This window comes from Perca flavescens, chromosome 5 (genome assembly GCF_004354835.1).
Source record: "Perca flavescens isolate YP-PL-M2 chromosome 5, PFLA_1.0, whole genome shotgun sequence".
NCBI classification, from domain to species: Eukaryota; Metazoa; Chordata; class Actinopteri; order Perciformes; family Percidae; genus Perca; species Perca flavescens.
The window spans coordinates 35,309,169-35,329,361 of NC_041335.1; the positions used below are offsets into that span (position 1 = coordinate 35,309,169).

At 39.6% G+C, this 20,193-nt stretch overlaps 3 protein-coding genes across 4 annotated transcripts; 2 read left to right on the forward strand and 1 right to left on the reverse strand.

Annotated features, from left to right (window-relative positions):
* The first annotated feature begins 806 nt into the window (after positions 1-806).
* On the forward strand, positions 807-8,156 carry med22 (mediator complex subunit 22). 2 transcript variants are annotated; one of them, XM_028577944.1, is made up of 5 exons: positions 807-939; positions 1,042-1,194; positions 2,895-2,975; positions 4,225-4,433; positions 7,537-8,156. In XM_028577944.1, the coding sequence occupies exons 2-5, from the start codon at positions 1,072-1,074 to the stop codon at positions 7,727-7,729; spliced, it is 606 nt and encodes a 201-aa protein (XP_028433745.1). In that variant the 5' UTR covers positions 807-939; positions 1,042-1,071; the 3' UTR covers positions 7,730-8,156. The 2 variants fall into 2 exon arrangements, with proteins under 2 accessions (XP_028433745.1, XP_028433746.1); XM_028577945.1 differs by lacking the exon at positions 7,537-8,156 and having other exon boundaries at positions 808-939; positions 4,225-4,443.
* Positions 8,143-13,677, reverse strand: c5h9orf78 (chromosome 5 C9orf78 homolog). Its single transcript, XM_028577942.1, has 9 exons — positions 13,481-13,677; positions 12,969-13,028; positions 12,796-12,847; positions 12,621-12,691; positions 12,403-12,486; positions 11,284-11,481; positions 10,304-10,440; positions 10,097-10,201; positions 8,143-8,888 (listed from the first exon to the last, which is right to left on the reverse strand). Exons 1-9 carry the CDS (start codon positions 13,555-13,557, stop codon positions 8,791-8,793), a joined length of 882 nt encoding a protein of 293 aa, XP_028433743.1. The 5' UTR covers positions 13,558-13,677; the 3' UTR covers positions 8,143-8,790.
* A 14-nt stretch (positions 13,678-13,691) lies between these two features.
* nfu1 (NFU1 iron-sulfur cluster scaffold homolog (S. cerevisiae)) lies at positions 13,692-19,402 on the forward strand. The gene is made up of 8 exons (XM_028577943.1): positions 13,692-13,796; positions 15,352-15,452; positions 15,553-15,688; positions 16,513-16,579; positions 16,663-16,780; positions 16,881-16,944; positions 17,025-17,199; positions 19,009-19,402. Exons 1-8 carry the CDS (start codon positions 13,738-13,740, stop codon positions 19,045-19,047), a joined length of 759 nt encoding a protein of 252 aa, XP_028433744.1. The 5' UTR covers positions 13,692-13,737; the 3' UTR covers positions 19,048-19,402.
* Positions 19,403-20,193: the final 791 nt, after the last annotated feature.

Genomic DNA, 20,193 nt, shown 5'->3' on the forward strand with positions numbered 1-20,193 from the left:
TGTGCTTTGTAAAATCATGGAACACTCTTTGGTTCTCACCATGGCACTTTTTTAAGAAAAGAGGATCCAACCTGTTTCAGCCCAAAGTTTAATTCATGTATTCCTCTGTTGCAATGTAAAATCCTGGATTCAACAACATGATGATAATACTGTTGGACAAAAAAAGCACTCTAAATACTTGCTGCACAGCCTACCTTTAAAAACTGTTATAATATGTAAGTCATAAAAAAACTATTAAATGAATGTAAATCAAATGTTTGCACAGTTTTTTTTTAATTTATTTATCATACTTCTGTATGTTACCAAACGCATATACTCAAGTACTGCACTTTAGTACAGTTTGAGGCACTTTTAATTTGAGAATTTCTATTATGTGCGAACGTATACCTCTATTCCACTACATTTCAGTGTTAAACAGTTTTGCTACAACTTTTTACAATGCTTTGTAGATTTACATTTTCACATACAGAGCTTAACTTCGACCGACTGCAACATTAACATGCGTATATCCTAATTATATTAACAATAAAATCCAATATTATGATATAACACGCACTGACAGGGACCGTTATGGCGCATAGTGAGAACTTGAACTGTTCCTACTTTATTTTGCTGATAATTCTGTGCTTTTACTTTGAGATATAGATCTCCTGTCACATAAAACCGCGCTGAAAGGGTTAATTTTCAATGGTTTATGCATTTAGTCATGCTAAAATTAAAAGATATATATATTTAAATCTAAAACAACTTTATATGGCGCTTAAAAAAAAAGATACAGATTTTTGTAGTGGGAAGTCATCAGATTTGTCGCTAGGGGGCGGTAACACGCAGACACACCGGAAGTTAGCCAATATAGCATTAGGAAAAAGAAGAAGAAGAGCTAACGTAGTCGGTCTCGTTTTACACAACGAGATTGTTTTCAAAGTATGCGGTAAAAAAGTAAGTCCTAACCATTACACAACATGGAATAAATGATATTTATGCTGTTTTACAATCCTTGTTGGCTGAGTGGATTCATGAGCGTGAACCTAATGTGAACAGGTAAGTTTAAGGCGCGCGCTCTGCTGCACCATGGCTACCCAGAGAGGTCTCCCTCAGAGCAAAGAGTCCCTGCTCCAGAACTACAACAAGAGGCTGAAAGATGACATCAGGTCCATCCTGGACAACTTCACCGAAATTATCAAAACTGCAAAGGTACAGAAATGCAAAGCCCCTAATTCTAATTCCCTGTTTTTTGTGTAGCCTGTTACCTGAACAATGGCTGTGACCCTATTACTTCAAACCTCTGATACTAACTGTTGATTTGTGTCTATCCTACTGTCTACTTTATTCCCTTAATGCCCATATTTAATGCTGTCCTTTTTTTCCAACTTTATTCTTGCACTGCAATATAGTTTTTTTTGTAATTATTATTACTATGTCTACATTATTCTCTTATATTGTCCATATTTAATTCTGGTCTCTAGACTTTATCCTTGCACTATTGGACTTATTTGCCCTACCACCATGACACACACACTCATAGAGCACTATACCATGCAGACTGACTCACCGGGTAAGTCCCTCCTCTGTCACTGCAGGCCTCTCATGCTTCTACATCCCTTAGTACAGGGGTGTCAAACTCATTTTCCCAGAGGGCCACACTGGGGAAAAAAAAGAATCTCATCAAGGGCCAGACATGTAGAGTTTATTGACTTGCTTTTGTTTCATTGAAAAAGTCAAATATCTTTGACTGTATTATTCAATTTTATTTATAGTATCAAATCTGTCATGACCTGGCTCAAAGGCATGACAAAAGGTGGAGACACATGTTTGTTCAATTAAATCAAATTTATTTAAATTAACAAGGATAAACGTGAAATCAGTTAATCTGTAATGTATGGATGTAAATAACTAAATCCAAACAAACCAAGCAACCTTGAGGAGGGAGAGAGAATTACTGCCCAAGCACTCCTATTGTAGGTCTAGACCATACTCTATAATTTCCAAAGCCCCAACAATTCCAGTAATTCCTCAAGAGCAAGCATTAGCAGCAGATGTTGCGACAGTGGCGAGGAAAAACTCTTTAAGGAAGAAACCTCGGACAGACCCAGACTCTTGGTAGGCGTATTACTGCACGTCGCTTATTCGCTTGTAGCGCTGTAGTCATCTTTGAATGTTTTTTGTTTTTTTTACTTCTTTATGGCTTTCTCAGACATTTTTGTCACTTTTTTAATTTAAATTGTTGCCTTTTTTGACACTTTTTTCGCATTTTCTGACCATTTCTTTATGCTTTTTGTTGCATTTTTGTCGACATAAAACACTACGTAAGTCAGCAAAAATGTTCCTTAGCCATCATAAAATTTAGCAAATCAAAGGTGACTTTTTTTTTTCTTCTTCTTTTTTTACAACAATCTTTCTGCCTAAATATGAAGGAATTTCAGGAGTCTCAAAGTCAGCAAATCTGCCAAATTACTGTGTTTTTGGTTTTGGCGCATAACTAGGCGGGCCAAAATCTAAAATTTTAAACCTAAATTGATATGAGGGCCGGATCATAATCTGCAAAGGACCGGATTTGGCCCGCGGGCCTTGAGTTTGACACGTGTGCCTTAGTACATTCATGTGGATTTTTCATTTAGTATCTTTTCTCTTATTGTCCATGTTATTCATGTGGGTTTGTTATTTTATCATCCTGTTTATGACGTATGTGTATGTTGTGCGTGTGTGTGTGTGATGTCTTTAAGCTACTGTGACCTTGCATTTCCCCTTGGGGATCAATAAAGTATCTATATCTCTTTCTCTTTGATGAAAAGCAGGACATATTCCATCCTTTTCCTCTCTCTGAACATTGTTCCATTTTGCCTTTTTAAACATGAGTATATATGTAATATTGTCACACTCTTTTCTTCCTCCAGATAGAAGATGAGACACAGGTTTCCAGGGCAACCCAGGCAGAGCAGGACCATTATGAGATGCACGTCAGAGCAGCCAACATTGTAAGTATTGTGCTTTAAAAAAAAATGTTTTTATGAAAGTAAAAATTCTCTGATCCCAGCTTGTTAGATGTGAATATCTTCTAGTTTCTTCTCTCCTCTGACAGAATATATAAACTGAATATCTTTGAGTTGTGGACAAAACAAGACGTTTGAGGACATCATATTGGGCTTTTTGGGAAACGCTAGCCGCTTTCCGACCGGAGGGATTTTTGCAGTTCCTAGAACTTTACGTTCCTAGAACCCTTTTTTTCTTGTGTTCCGACTGGACCAATTTGGGGATTTATTTATTTTTTAAAGATTATTTTTGGTCTTTTCCACCTTTTTTTAATTGATAGGACAGCTATGTGAGAGGGGGGAGAGAGGGGGGGAAGACATTAGAGGTGTTGAAATTAATCAAATAATCGATGCATCGAATCGTGGACATGGACGATGCTGCATCGATAATCGGCCGGCTCACAATCGATTATGTCTGTTTACAATTTAATGTAGGCCTAACAACATTCTGTTTACATATTTGGTTATGTTTTGCACATTCAGGAAGTGCCATGTGCTCAGTGCTGTATAGTTTTATGTATCCAATTTATTTCGGATTAGAGCACTGCAGAATGTTTTTTTGTTTTTGAAGCTTGAAAAGCTATTAATTAAATATCATACATGGCTTTAATGGAAAAATGTATTTGACGCATCGCTATATCGAATTGAATCGCTGACATGGTAATCATAATCGAATCGGGAGATCAGTGAAGATTCCCACCTCTAGAAGACATGCAAGAAATCGTCACAGGTCGGACTCGAACCCTGGACCTCTGCGTCGAGGCATAAGCCTCTCAGTATATGTGCGCCTGCTCTAACCACTGATCCAACCCGGCCACCAATTTGGGGATTTTTAAGTTCCTCTGGCCACAGTTCCTGTAAAAACTCTTTCAGCTCCTACTTCAGGACAGCGTCTTTTCCCTTTTCCACATAGTGGTGGTTAGATGGCTGTGTTATAATAACAAAAGGTCAGTCCCTATGGCCACTTGGCCTGTTTAAATGCAAATGGGGAAAAAAAAACAGTTTTGGGGGAGAGTAGTTAGTAGAACAGTTTAGAAGTGGACTGTTCCTAGAACTACGTTCCTGTAACTACTTGGTCAGAAAGAGGCTCCTGATCCCCATGTTTTTCCGTAGTCGACTAATCGTTGCAGCTCTATCTTCAGTCCAGAAGAAAATAAAAATAAATAAATCTGTCTGGTCTGTGTCGGCGTGTCAGGTTCGAGCCGGCGAGTCCCTGATGAAGCTGGTGTCGGACCTGAAGCAGTTCCTGATCCTGAACGACTTCCCGTCGGTGAACGACGCCATCAGCCTCCAGAACCAGCAGCTGCGCTCGCTGCAGGACGAGTGCGACAAGAAGCTCACGTCGCTCCGGGACGAGATCGCCATCGACCTGTATGAGCTAGAGGAAGAATATTACTCCTCCAGGTACAAGTAGGCTCATGCTCGCCCCCCCATATCCCACCGCTCCTCTGTTGTGTCCCATGCCCCCCCCCCCCGCCACCACCATGTGCTGTCTCACCTTCCACCATTCGCTGCTGAAACCCCGGGACGGGTTTACTTCTGCCGCCATCTAAACCTGGCAGCTTTTTGGGGTTGAATTTATCTCCAGATTATGTCATACACAAAAACCGCCGCCGTTCATCAACGCCGCTCTTTGCTGAGGCTCGTTGTGACGGAGATCATCTCGCTAAATGACTTTGTTGTTGAGTAGTAAGTGCCTTGACGTGTTTTTTTGTCCTGCTCCATGACGTGTGTCATACTTAGTCAAAGTAGAGAGGAGTTAGGGCTGCTCGGGTTTGGGAGAAAACATAATTATTTTTGTTCAATATTGAAATAACGATTTTTTTAACACAATTACACATTGACTTTAGGAAAGATGTTGCATTTATTTAACAAAAAAAAACCACAACAGTGAAACGGTTAAACCAATCCACCGGGAGAACCCCTTGAAGCGTAAAATCACAGAAGGCTTGTATCATGTTGACGCGCCAGAATTGCTCACGGGCTCTGGGCTCGAGCTTAACCCTTGTGTTGTCTCCCGATATTTTTTTTTTTTCACAGTTTTTGCTTTTCCCAACATTTTAAATTGTTAAATTTTTCTAATACACATTTTCAGCGCTTATTTCTACGTCCCATATTTTCTGATATAAAACAACAATTTAAAACGGGTCAGTTTGACACGAAGTCAACACAAGGGTTAAGGACCTTGCGTATATTTATACTATGGATAAATTATAAAAATAAAGATTTTAAATTCGGGACGGTCCACATTCACTTTCGGGGCGGCTTAGATTGTACTTCGGGACGGTTCCGGTGAGCATGGTGAAATAAGAGCCCTGCTAATGGGGGAGACAGAAACTATGCAAATTTAATTTTAACTTTTTTTTTTTTTTTTTTTTTATTAGATTTTTGAAGTTTGCTTGCAAAACGTAATGTGCAAAATCATTTTTTAAGATTACTTTTTGGGAGGGATGCCCGTCCAAATCCGGCCCCCTCGCAAACTGTGATCCGGCCTGTACATCAGTTTAGGTTCACAATACATTTTGGCCTGCCTAGTTTTAGTCGCGTTTTCCAACATTTTTTTTTTAACCGCTGTTTTTATTTATTTATTTTTTTTTTTTGCTACTTGGCTCTTAAAATTTTCAATGCTTTTTTTTTTTTTTTTTTTTTTTTTTTTTTACCGCTGTTTTTATTTATTTTATTTTTTTTTGCTACTTGGCTCTTAAAATTTTCAATGCTTTTTTTTTTTTTTTTTTTTTTTTTTCTCCTCACGGTTTCCGACATTCTTGGCATATTTGACTTTTTCGATGAAATCAAAGCATGTTAATGAACTCGATGGGCATCTCTTTTCCCAGCGTGGCCCTTAGAGCAGTTATGTTTGACGCTCCCGGTTTAGTCATTTGAATTGAAGTAATGAACTTTGATGACTTATTTTCTTCATGGATGAATTGTTAGATGGTTGTTAATTAAGGGCTTCTGGGTATTGCAACGCAGAGCTTTGTAGGGAGGCCATTTTTTAGAAGAATTACACTTGGAAAGAACTCAAACTTTTATCAGCATAAAGATTTTATAGATCATTTGTGTTTTTTTTAAATCGTGAATGGAACAGTCGTGACAATTTGTACTGATTTTAGGGAGGGTCGGTGCATGAATGTTTGGCATCGACTGTAAAAAGTAGACCCGACTTGTTTGCTGTTATTTATTCAAGATCAAATCTGAAACTACTAAGAGTTTCTCAAGTTTTTTTTTTTTTTTCTTTCTGTAAAAGCAAGTCTAAAAAGGTGATTATTTTGAATTGGTTCCGTCCTAACGCCACAAGTGTCTCGAGGCTGTAACCGTGCAAGCTGTTCCAGTAGAGAGCCAGAATGATTAAGAAATAAAGTAGAGACAAAACACTGTAGTAGTGTGTCTTTGTTTTCTGTGAGAAAGTGTTGAGAAGTGTCTCTCCGGCGTGTTTGGAGCATGCTGGCTGTGGGCCTTCCTTCCTCCACTGCACTCGCTCTGCTTTCTCCTCCATCAGCAACTAATCGCACCTTTTTGCTGAACTTGAAGGGTCATTTCGGTGTTTGTTTTTTTCCAACCCGGACGCTATTTTGCCATGCATTGGTGTCTAAGTGACTAATATCACAAAAATCTTTTGTAGTTGGTCCAGTATTTGAGCGAGAGCGCTGCAACTGGCAGCCAAGACCGGGCTGTAATGTAACCATATAGGACAACTGCACTCCTTGAGTTAGTATGCTAGTGTCTGACAACATTTAGGAAAGGAGCCCTACAGAGATAGACCTTTTTGTGAAACGGCCGCGATATCACCATCACCAAACGCACCAGACTCCATGTAAATAATCAGGACTTTTAGCGGGTATAGAGCCAGCATATCTCCACATGTAAATGGGTGAATTAAGGGTTTATTTCAACCAAACCAGAGTGGTGATTGTTGGAACAGTGGAAAGATGAACCAATATGGCTTTTTATAGATTAATTTTGTTTATGTCGACTTTGAATGAAGTGTGTTTTACGATGCTAAAATTACGGTTTATTTACATGGAGTCTGGTGAGTTTGGCGATGGTGATATTTCAGGGGTTGTTTAATGTTAAAAAAAAGGTCTATCTCTGTAGGGATCCTTTCCATAATGTTGTCAGACTCTTAGAATAATAATGTGAGTCTGTCAGCAGCAACAACAAAAAACAGCACTTTCAGCGGTCTTGTTTAATACTGGACTCATTTCAAAGGAAGTTGTTCCCATCAGTCACTTAGACACAAAAACATGGGAAAATAGGGTCCAGGTTAAAAAAACCCTTTAAAAATCAACAGTTAAGTCACCTCTGCTACAGTATCTTGTGAATAAGCCGCCGTTTTGATCCCGTTTCCAGTGCTTCTGCATAACCTCCACGCTTCTATCGTATGCGTGTCTTTTTATGTGCTCCTCTATGCGGATGAATGTGCTTTATTCTGACCTGTCGCTCTCGTCTGCTTCTCTTTCTGCGCTGCGCTGCCTCTTTGCCTCCTACTGGTTTCCGCTCTGCAAAGCTACAGTCAGTGGGACAGCACTGATCTGCCGCTGTGCGAGGCGTACCGCCGGCGAGACAGCTGGGCCTCGCCGGGCAGCAGCTGCAGCTCCACGCAGGGCGACCGGGAGGACGCCGAGGGACCCCCGTCACAGGAGGCGAACCCCCAACAACACCTCAATGGACACGGGACGTCCTCCATAGAGAAGCCGTGAGGAGGAAGGAAGGCTGATGAACACTTGTGCTCAATCTGTACTTTAGTGGCTTGGCTAATTTAGTTTCCGTTACACATTGTGAACTAGCGTCTGCCACGGCAACTTAACCTTTGATATTAAGGATTTCTCTTTGCGTAAATAGTTAGAGTAGAATAAAGAAACTACTGAAGAAATACCTGGGGAAGTCATTAATAGGAAGGTTTAGAAGTAACATTCCTCTCCGTATAATTTTTTCAAAATTTACTTATACATTTGCTCTACACTTTTATACTGTATATATACACAATACTTTTTTGTGTACCTTTGCAGCATTTAGTTACCAGTATAGCATTTTGTTTTTCAGTGTATGTGCTTACATTTATTTCATGTTTAATTTGTTTTTTTACTCCTCCAAGCACTTGTCACATTAAAGAACAACTTCAATCTTGTGGTTTGAGTTTTTTTTATTCCTTGTTAATCTATTAAAAAGCCCTAAATATATAATTCAACATTTGACAGTGGACTAAAAAGAAAAATCTCTCACAATACGGAGCAGGAATACCACTAGTTTAACATTTCTTATGTCTGACAATCCTCAGCCATTTCATCCATGACACAGAATGGTCCTTTAACATATCACAAAGCAAACACTGTACACAGACAACCACAAGGAGCCTTTCTACAGACTACTGCACTGGCTGTAGAGCCCTCTGATTAACAGAGGACGTTCGAGAAAACCGCGCTGCAAATTATCTTCATGCTTCATCTGGAGGCCTCAATCTTTATTAAGATGATATCAAGTTAAGTCAATAGGTTCCCAAACTTTACATCAAGGATCCCTAAGCTGACATAAATTAGAACATGGACCCCTTTAATTAAGATTTTGTCCCAGGGTCCTGTAGCTGAATCTCTACTTTTAGATGTTTTATTACCCTAACTATGAAAGCCATGATCCAAATAGCCATACGCCCTGTCGTCGTGTTACTTATGGATGGATTTTGAGTGAAAAATAATTCCCACTTTGAGAACTACTGAGTTAAGTAACTTTGTGGGGAGGGGGGAAAACGATATCATCCAGCTTCTCAGTAACGTCGATTCATCTTCTTGAACTTCTCGTAATGGTAGTCGTCTGTGGCCTTTTCGTTGTTGGGACGTTTGCGGTAGTTGGGCGGTTCTGGAACTGGAGTAACACAAGAAGGAATCAATCAGATTGCAGGTTTCAGAAGAGTGGTGAGCAACTATTCTATCTGTATAAACAATGTTCCAAATGAAGTCACTCCTGCCAGAGAGTTTATGGAAAGTAGTACATGCCCCCTTTTTTTTTTTTTTTTTTTTTTTTTTTTTTTAAATTGAGCTTACACTGATTATTGCAGTCAAGTTGTCAATCTTCCTCTATAATACCATTCAAATATAACATAAGCACTCTGGCTCGGTGGATGTCGATTTTAAAGTCACGTTAAAACTATTTCCCTTCCTTACGATTTCCAGCCGCAGCCGGTCACTCCCCCTTGTACTCAGTACGTAATGTTGTACTAATATTACTCTGTACGTAACGTTAGCTCCATAATGTTGTGCTAATGTTACTCGGTATGTAACGTTAGCTCCATAATGTTGTACTAATGTTACTTGGTACGTAACGTTAGCTTAGACACGATTCCTTGTGTTTCTCACTTCTGCTAAGTTAATGTTCATAAGACGTGACACATGCAGCTAGGCCAAGGCGAGAAGAGGGAGATTAGCTAACCTTGGACAACAACAAAAAGGTCACATTCGAATAGTATTGATTTTTTTACTATTTGAATTATATTCGTCTATCGGTATTTGTTCCAACAGCCCTAGTCTGCAGTCTAGTGGCACTGAGCTGCGATACACAAAGGAACTGTGTAGTAGAGGTGTTGAAGTGAATCATCGCATCGATGCATCGCGATGCGGACCTGGGCGATTCTGCACCCATGCTGTGACGGACCATAATCGGTTAGTGCCTACTGATGTTACTTGTTGATTTTCCGCTCGCTGCTTTATTTTGTTTCTGCCTGTTGTCAGCTGTGTTCAGACTTAAGAGCAGATACAATAAAAATGGGAGTTCATATATATTTGACTGCTTGAATTTGTCGATGAAAACCATGTGTAGCCATATATAATAATATTGAGGAGGTCATGCATCGTGATATTGAATCCATTTGAATCGTGGACAGGATAATGGTAATCAAATTGAATCGTGAGACCAGTGAAGAGTCACACCCCTACAGTGTAGAGCAGCAAAGATTGATCGATTAGTCAACTATTAAATTAAACGCAGAATATTTTGATAATCGGTTTGAGGCATCTCTCTCTGATTCCAGCTTCTTAAATGTGAATATTTTCTAGTTTTTTTTTTAAACCTCTTACCCTCTGGACCCGGTTTCTCTGTGTCTCCCACGCGCAGCGGCCTCGCTTTGGGCTCCTCTCTGTGTCTCTGGTGCCTCTGTGGTGCGTTCACATCCTCGTGATAGACTGAGAAAAGACAATGGCATATTATTTAACCGACCTCTCATTACCTATCGGGTGTCCTCTCACTATTTGAGCCCCCGGTGTTTACAGATCAACAGCACTCACAGCGGTTGTGTTGAACGTAGTTGACGGCGATGTTTGTGGGAACAAAAGATGTGCCGTTGTCTTTTTTCTTGTTCCTTTGTTCTTGCAGAAGTCTGGCTTTTGCATCCTCTGTCTGGATAATGTTCTTTATCTTTGCACTGGGAGAGATAGCACAGATACAGGCAATCAGTAACAGAGCTGTGTCCTTTTGCTGACCTGTCTCAATGCAGAATGTCTTTCTAGCATATTAAGGCTACATTTACATTGCAACGTTTTGGTTTAGAAACAAATGTCTTTGGCTGCGTTTACACCTCGTATTCACACCGCTCTGGCGTTTCAGAGCTCCTAAAACGGAGACATTTGAAAACACTTCTGACCCCGTTTTGGTTTGGAATGTGCGGGGTTGTGTTGCAGTCTCAGCGGCCGCAAATGGAGACCTTTACTTTTTCAGGTTTTTCTTCAGCACGGTTTCTTTATTCTGCTCTTTTCTTTTAATACCTATTTATACAACCGGATGCCAACGTTCCACAGCCTGATTGGGTCATTGCGTCTCCTTCTCTTACAGTCCTGCAGAGGCTCCACGCAGAGCTTTCGCCGTAGCCTATGTAAGTGGCCTGATCTTTATACTTGTGCGCTGGTGTGTGCGTCGAGCTGGCATGTGTGTGTGTGTGTGTGTGTGTGTGTGTGTGTGGAGAGTGGGTGACAGATCGAGGGAGAAGTGAGAGAGTGACGGCGATTAGTTTCTGAGCGAGTACTGACTCTAGAGTCATAGTGAGAGAAACAAAGTGTCTCCTCTGTTCTTTCTGACCACGGTGGGAAATCTGGAGCAGGAGAAGTTAACCCTCTCCTTGAGTTCATGTTGTTTATGGAGAATGAGAACCAGGAATTGAGTCGGGACCAAAACCTAGCAATGTTGATGTAGCCTTAAAGATAAAAGACAACTCATGAAATCTCTAAAACAGTCAATCTAAAGGATAGCGTTGAGACTCTTCTATACGTACTCAATGCCGAGATCGACTTCAGGGATCCCGCTGAGCATCTGATTGGACAACATCTCCTCCGTCTTCTTGGCAGAGTTGACTCGGATGCTCTCAGGCAGCTCGTACAGGTGGTCCTCGGCGTTCTTCACCTTCACTTTCTGTTCCTCCGCTTCCACCAAGCCCTTCTTCTTTTTCAGCTCCGTCTCGATATATTTCATCCTGTGGGGGTAGGTTTATTAAAAAAAAGGTATTAAGGGTTTTAAAATTTTTCTACGAAGCAACTGCGTGTGAGTATCTAATCCATCCTGATTGTGTCCTAAATGTTTGTATTTTATGTGATTTAAGATTTCATTCAATTCATTAATCTTTCAAACTAAAATACAAACCAATCCAAGCCATACATGGTGGCTTCCAACATTTAGATAAATATGTTATTGATGTTGGTGTCTAAAATGTAAATATACTCTACTATGAACTGAAGTAATAATAACTCTGGTTGAGGTGTTAGGGCTGTGGAATTAATCACATTTTGATTTTGGCTTCTAACGATGACAATAACTATTTAATCGGGAACAACCATTATTTTGTTTTTCTTTTATTGGTGTTGTATTTATGACTTGTTTTCAAAAGACTGAAAGTGCACTACGACAGTTTGTGTTATTATTTAATACTATTGTCACATTTTTCTTTTTTAAATAATTTATTTTAAGGGGAATTCAAAAAGTTCAACGGGGAAAGTATGAAGGGAAATTTCACAGTTCAGGGTGTTTTACCTGTTGATCTGTTTTTATGTATTTTCTTGTTTAATAAATGCAACATCTTTCTAAAAGTCAATGAGTAATTGTATTCCAAAATCGTTTTTTCAATATTGACCAAAATAATTGTGATATGATTTTTTCCCCCATAATCAAGCAGCCCTAGGTGGTGATTGGGATGAATCTGTTTTCCCTGTAACTGTAATCTGACCAGTGTGTGCATCGGTCACGACTTTCTGAATACCAAGGAGAGAGAGGTTGTGTGTGTGTGTGTGTGTGTGTGTGTGTGTGTGTGTGTGTGTGTGTGTGTGTGTGTGTGTGTGTGTGTGTGTGTGTGTGTGTGTGTGTGTATATGTCACAAGTGGGGGGAAAAAAGCCGCCGTACATGTCCGCATCCTCGTCTCTTCTGTTAGTTTCAGCGGAAAAGGAGGTGCCCAGGTTCAGGTCTGTCTCCTCTTCTGCCCTGCCCCTGGAACAAAAGTCATCTTGAGTCAAATCAGTGTCATATGTAACAATGACACACATTTTCCATTTTGTAAAAACATACACAATATGTTAACTATACTGTGTCGAAATGATTGAAACAGTCACAGATTTCCTTACATGTCCCTATTCCTGTCTTTGATTTTCTTCATGTCTACAACTCCTCCAGTCTTCAGTTTGAACGGGTCATTCTGTGAGAAATGTTTATTTTAGTAACGATGTAGTTAACAAATAGACAATTAAAACACACACATATTCTGATTAATCCAAACAAATAAAAAAAAAGGTCACTTGCATCAGCTTCAGCGTCGTGTGGCTGTTTCTCCCCGACCAACAGGGCGGTCACACTAAACAAAAGGAATTATGAATATATGATCTCATATGTTGTATTATACGTCATTAAACGCTGCCTTTTCAAACGTGTTCATAGTTTGAGAAACAGCAACACAAGTGTTGCGTTCACGTTACCTGACTCCGGTCTGTCGTTTCCGCAAACTCTGAAGCTCTTTGGCCTCGGACAGCTTGGATCTAGAATAGAAATAAACAAATTACGTAACAAATCTGTTAAATCTCCTTTTATTGCATTTTGCAACAAATAGATTTAAACTTTCACAAATCTGAAACTGTTTAAAAGAATCTTTAGATTCTCTAACTTATAACGTTAGTGTTTATATATATATATATATAGATAAAAAAAAACAATGAAATTGACCTTTTTGGCATTTTCACGGAAGCTAACTTCAACGTCGTTAAATGGCATTAGTTACGAAAGACAATACAACTAAAACCAAAGACATGCTGTATTTTGTTAAATGGGTAGCTATCGTTTTTTACTTGTTTTTATCATAGACAGTATATTATTATATTTTTATCTGATGGCCAGCTGGCTAACGCTACGTTAACGTTAGCTAGCTAGCTAACATCACGTTAATGTAGCTAAGTATTGTTGTTCATGTTGTAGTCTCAATAAAGTACTTTACCTGACTTCATTAGTTGTCTCGTCCTCCTCCACGTCCGACGAGTCCCTTCTCCGCCTAAAGTTTTTGCCACACGGCATTTTTAATGCGGTTTAATATTATTTCTGAGCTTTCGCAAAATTGCGCTTGACGATAGCAGACGGTTGGATTCGATTCTGAGGGGTAAACTTTAGCGAACGTACAATAATATTACGTCACTTCCGCAAATATGAGATATAATTTCCGTTTTATTCGTTTTTTTTTAGTTAACCATAACAAACATGGCGACTTACATGCAGGTCGGCAGGTTGCTGGGTATTTCAGCAAGGCTTTCGCGTCCGTAAGTTTGTCAGTTGTGATATCGATGCCGTCTCCTTTTGCTTTTGTTAATGCTTGTACAAATGCATCGACCTCTGTTACCAGATACTGACGTTAACTATTAGCAAGTTAGCGTTACTAGCTAGCTAAGCTGCAAAGTGACGCAGAAGGATTATTGTCAGAGCAGCATCATTAACGTGTCTTTTATTGTTTAACGTTACTTTAGAGTCCGTTTTCAAAGTACTGTTCAACTAAAATGACTCATTAATGTCCCACTTCTTCACAAGTCCGACAACATTAGGTATCCTACACGAAGTCAAAATGTAGTTGTGTGGCCTCAGTACGTGTTATTTCTGCTAAAAGTCTGTTCACTTACACAGGGACTGTTCGTTAATAGCAAGTAGGGGTGCAACTAATGATTCATTTCATTATTGATTAATCTGACGATTATTTTCTCGATTAATAATCATTTAGTAAATTTAGAAAGTATTGAAAAATGTCCATCCCAGTTTCTCAAAATCCAAGGTGACGTCTTTAAATGTCCAAACCCCACAGATATTCAGTTTAATATGAAATTAAACAGAGAACAGCAGGAAACTTCCATATTTGAGAGATATTTGAAAAATTACTATCAAAATAGTTGGCAATGAGCTGAGTAATCGATTAGTCGGCAGTTAGTCGACTAATAATCGGGCTGTATTTTGCCAGATAAAGGTGCTATAGAATATAATCAAAGCTATATAAATATTAGGTCATATACAGACATGAAATGTGCATTCTCCTTGGCAGGGACGAGTCAAATGATGACTAAAGAACATATCTGCTGCATGAGCCATTGCAGGGCTAGTTTACTTATTGCCCTAACCGTTTGGGTTACTTCTACTACAAAGGAATGACGTGTTGTATAGCGCTGGACAATAAGGGGGAAATATGCAATATTCGATATTGTTATTGAATATCACGATAACGATATTATTTGCGATAAATAAACAGATGTTACAATGTACTCCGTTCTGCCTCTCTGCTACCCTCAGTGTTCTGCTAACATACAACAAATTGCTAAAAAAAAATCTAAGGAAATCATTTCCAACATTCTTTTATTGAATATACTGAACATTGATCTGAATACAAAAGGCACCACTAAAAAAGAATGACCGTAACATTTTAAAGTGCAGTTTTCTACTGATAATTTATTCAAACTTACACAAAAAAAGTGTCTTTTGCGATATGTCGCAGCTTTTCACAATGTGTTTATTGCACCAAGTGATATCGCGATGACGACGATAACGATATATTGGGCGCCTGGGTAGCTCACCTGGTAGAGCAGGCGCCCATATATAGAGGTTTACTGCTCAACTCAGCGGCTTTTGCCCTTGGCTGCATGTCATTCCCCCTCTCTCTCCCTTTTCATGTTTTCATCTGTCCTATGAAAATAAAGGCCTAAAATGCCCAAAAAATAATCTATTGTGCGGTCCCAGTAGTGTATTGTCACTTTGCACAAAAGCAGCATAGACTTGTTAATGAAGTGTGATTATCGCTGTAGTAACCTTTTGAATCTCTCTCTTGTGTTGTCTCAGTCTTGCAGTCAGTGGATGTCGGAGCGCCCGATTTCACTGGCCTTCACATAACACAGCGGTCCCAAACAGATGGCCACAAAACCCCCATTGGCTTATTCCTGGTTTGTATTCCTGCAGTAACCTTGTGGCTGTCTTAACTTGAAAAACACTACATCATGACCGATGTTACATTCTTGTTCTTTGTGTTTTGTCTCCTTCCAGGCAGGACCATGTTTGTGCAGACGCAGGAGACACCGAATCCAAACAGCCTAAAGTTTCTGCCCGGTTGTACAGTTCTTGAATCCGGGACTATGGAGTTTGCCAGCCCTCGTGACGCGCACTGCTCACCCTTAGCCAGGTATATTGACTTCTTAAAGGCGCTCTAAGCGATGTTGGGTGACGTCACTTCATGTTGACATTCAAAGTATTGTCAAACAAAACGGAGGCTAACTCGCCCCTCCCCCCTCCTCATCCTGTCCCCTCCCTTCCGTGCACTTGTCAGGAAAAGAACAGGTTTAAAATTGATAGCGTCAGGGAAGTTGTTAGTATTATTAGTAAATTATAATATTGATGTTGGCTGTGTTCCAGCATTTCACACCCAAATGTAATGCATCCCTTATTTACTTATAATTTCACTTGTGTTTTGGTAAGTAACCTGTGAAGATGTCTTCACCTGCGGTACCAGTTGCACGAGAAGTAAGCAGCATCTGTATTCCCAAAACACGAAATGGCAATAAGACTTCGGTGTGCTCCTCGGGTTGTCCTTGACTCTGCAGACACTGTCCTCAAAAGCTTATCTGTCAGTCCAATTCCTATAACTGTGTTTAAAAAAAAAAAAAATGCACTATTTAGATTCTGTTACTGATGCTGCTTGTTTGAGCTTTTAAATTGAATTGTGCTTTAAATCATTCATTGTTAACAGTTGTAAACAGACATACTGTATGTGCTGTAATAAATTATACAGTAAATTAGAAGTATGATGGATAAATTATATAGTGTCTGTATATGTAAAATTTTCTTTCTGTTTTAAGTATATGTATTATTGCTTTGGTTTGTGTAGCTTTTTTTATATATATATATATATATATATATATATTCTCTCAAAAGTTTTAAGTGTCAAATTAACTTTGTAATTCGTCCCAAACGTAACAAAACCTCAGTAAAGTTCTGTGTTGTCTTCAGACAGCTGTTTAGGATTGAGGGAGTCAAGAGTGTCTTCCTGGGCCCCGACTTCATCACCATAACCAGGGTAACATTTTATATGAACCTCAGAGTAGCACATCGTAAAGGCATTTCTCAGACTAGCTTGTTTTTCTTTCTGTCTCCGTTTAGCCTGATGGCAATACGGAATGGAGAGTAATCAAGCCCGATGTTTTTGCTGCCATTATGGACTTTTTCACTTCTGGACTTCCTGTGGTCAATGAGGACAGCGCACCTAGTGCAGATACAGGTAAGGATTTCCACCAGCTGTGCTCGCAAAACGTTGAAATAGACTTAGGAACTTGGGGCAAAGTGTTTGTGAACGCTAAGGAATCTTCATGTCTTTTCAGCCCCATCGGCTGATGACGATGAAGTAGTCGCTATGATCAAAGAACTGCTGGATACCCGAATAAGGTAACTGTTTGTGAAGATGCACTCTGGTACCGTGGCTTTCTGTCCTTTCTCCACCTGTGTCAATGCTCTTCTTCCCCCAGGCCAACCGTGCAGGAGGATGGAGGCGACGTTGTGTATAGAGGCTTTGTTGACGGCGTCGTTAAACTGAAGCTGCAGGGCTCCTGCACCAGTTGTCCCAGTTCCATTGTTACTTTGAAGAGTGGGATCCAAAACATGCTGCAGTTTTACGTCCCCGAAGTTGAATCAGTGGAGCAGGTTTGTTCTCCTGCCAGAGGATATGTTGCAGACATGCTGCATACATTTTTAGAGGGGCCAATACTTAAAAAAAAATCGGATGTTTTATGTTGTCATTTTTGTAAGTTGTTTAAGCACTGGGTGCATTTTGATCGCCTTGTAGTTCCCTGTGAAGTGGACTGCCACAGGGTATTCAGCCATGTTAAGTATGACTCCAAACCATAGGGCGCAAACATGCTCAGTTCAAAGGGAACTGTGATCTAAGCAACGGTTTAGCACTTTGCCAGAAGTTCACAAGCAAGATTACCCATTAAGGCCCAGATATACTAGCTTTTTAACAATGCGTACATGTAGACAAGCGGCAGCGACGCGAACGGCATAGTTCACTTACTTGCTTGCGTACTTTGCGTGTACCTGGAGAATTAAACGTATATCCACTAGGGGGCAGATCAGGGCCATATCCGGAAGATATTCCCAGAGCCAGTCTACAGAGAGCCTGTTCACTCCCTATTAAGCCCCGTTGTACCGAATTTGGTTGCAGTTCCACCAGAGTTCCACTGGGGGGGGATCACAGGCGAGTGCAAAAGGAATGGGAGTCTATGGAGCTAGACGGCTACATTTTCCTAGTTCGCCTGATTGTCGTTGATAAATCTCAGATTTGATTGTAGTTTTTGCAAGTTCAACATGGATTATAGGTCGAAAATTGAGTGAACGAGTACTTATGTCCTTTAGATTTCTTACAGGTTCAGTCGTTGTTGCCCATAACATGCTAGCATTCTGCTAATGAATGCTGATTGGTCAGTGAAGGACTGATTACAACCAGAGATCCCGCTTGATGGCATCCGAAGCGTGTGGATGTGAATATTTCGGCGTGGTCTTTAAATCATTAGCAAACCAAACCTCTTTCTAGCACGTGTATTGACAGGGAGAGCCTAACTTGTCAGCTGTGTTGTCGATGTCTCGAGAGAACAAAGGAAGCGACTCAGAGCTTGCCGTAAAGCAGTATCTCCGGCTGTACGATGTGTAGGACCTCATTAACATTTTAAAAGGCGTTTTTAGAACAAAAAAAGCGACTTCAAAAAAATCTAACACCCAGCAGGGTGTATTTTCTCCCCTTTCAATAGCAACATTCAAATTACTAGACAAAAAATGATATCCTGAGAAAAGTGGATTTTGAGGGGTATGGCTCCATAGACCTCCATTCATTCTGCACTCGCCCGTGAGCGCCCTCATATGGAACCAGAGTGGAACTGCAACCAGTTCAGAAGCCGTAAGTTTTCCCGAGAGTGGAAGCTCTCCCCTTATTAGACATTCTCTGATATTCCTTGGCTGGAGTGTGGAACAGCTGTTGATCATGCCTGTCAGATTATATACTGGCCCCACGTTCACGTGCTGATTTGCATCTTAGCGTTAATTTCTGAAGACATGAACAACCTACGCTCCAAAGGAACGCAGGATACGCGTGGCAGCCATCTTACATACACGAACGCGTAGTTAAATGCAAGTGCTTCTGCGCCTTAAGTCTGAAACCGTACACCCTGTAAATTATTTGAATCACATTTCTTCACAGCAGGGAGTAGGAAGTACCGTTTATGTACACCGTGGAACGGAACGCAGCTACTGTATTTTTAAATATCTTTCTATTATCTGATTACTTTATATTGGTGCATGCATTGCACGCCATTACTCATAATTACCAGCTACAATTAACACACAAAGTTGTAGGGTAACCAAACTCTTCGGAAATACATAATACACACAAAATATGCGGTGGGATAAAAAAATATGGGATAAATATGAAGGTGTTAACTGAACTTATTTCTTCCACAGGTGAAGGATGAGGATGAGGAGGAGGCTGCTCAAGTTTAAACTGCACTGAAGGCACATGTACACATTCCTCCCTCCCCCCAGACCGCCTCCTTTAATGCAAGCCATAGTTGCAATAAAATGAGCATGTGTATATCATAGCTGTGTGAGGGAACTCGTCATCATCATCATCATTCATCCAGATGGTATTATTGATTTTGGTGGTTATTTTTCTGAACAATGATATAAAACAAAAGGTGGGACAGAAGAGCTCAATGATAGGATCTGATGACTGTCGAGCTGAAAGAAATTGTATTTACGATTTCACATTGATACACCTTTTGAATCACTAACTAGTCCAAAAAGGCTTTGAGTACAATATTGTATGTACATAAATAAAGTTTGTTGAAATATTTCATAACTGTTGTGCCTCCTAATCTAACAGTATTTTGTTGTGTATGTGTGGAGTGAATAGTTTATGTGCTTAATATTACAGTTATGCTTTTTTGTCTGCCAGTGCAAAAGTACATGATAACTGGTAAAGCTATCTTTATTTTATTTTATTCTGTCTCTCTCTACACACACACACGCACATTTGTTTATATATATATATATATATAAATGTTGTATGTGGGCGCACGCTCTACCAGGTGAGCTACCCAGGCACCCAAGTTAAGCAATTTTAGAGAGATTACTGACACAGGTGTAATTTAGATTATGCAGCCTTATATTTCTCAGGGTTTGATGACACAAACAGGCGTTTATATCCAATGATGACACCATAGACTGTTAATGGATGAGACACATAACATGTTTTCTAAAAGCTTTAACTTTGATCACATGTATTGGATTTTATTAAAACAAAATGGATTTGGTATTCTCTGGCAGTATTGAATACATTGTAGAGATTGCTTTTGACCTAGTATTTATACAATAGAGTAGAGCGATAAAATCAACAGAAAATATAATTTAAGTTAAGTACAAGATAAAGAGTTGTGATTTTTACACCTTTCAGAGACTTTCTTGATAAATTTATTGCAAATGTATTGAAAAAAAAAGCTGGTACAGGATGTAAAATCCTCTATTCCAGACTCTAGCAACACAAAAACAAATACTAAATATATTCACATTTTATTTTTAAGTTTTCTAACAATTCATAAATAAGTTACATAAATTACTGACAAGCTTTATAATTATACATTACACCTT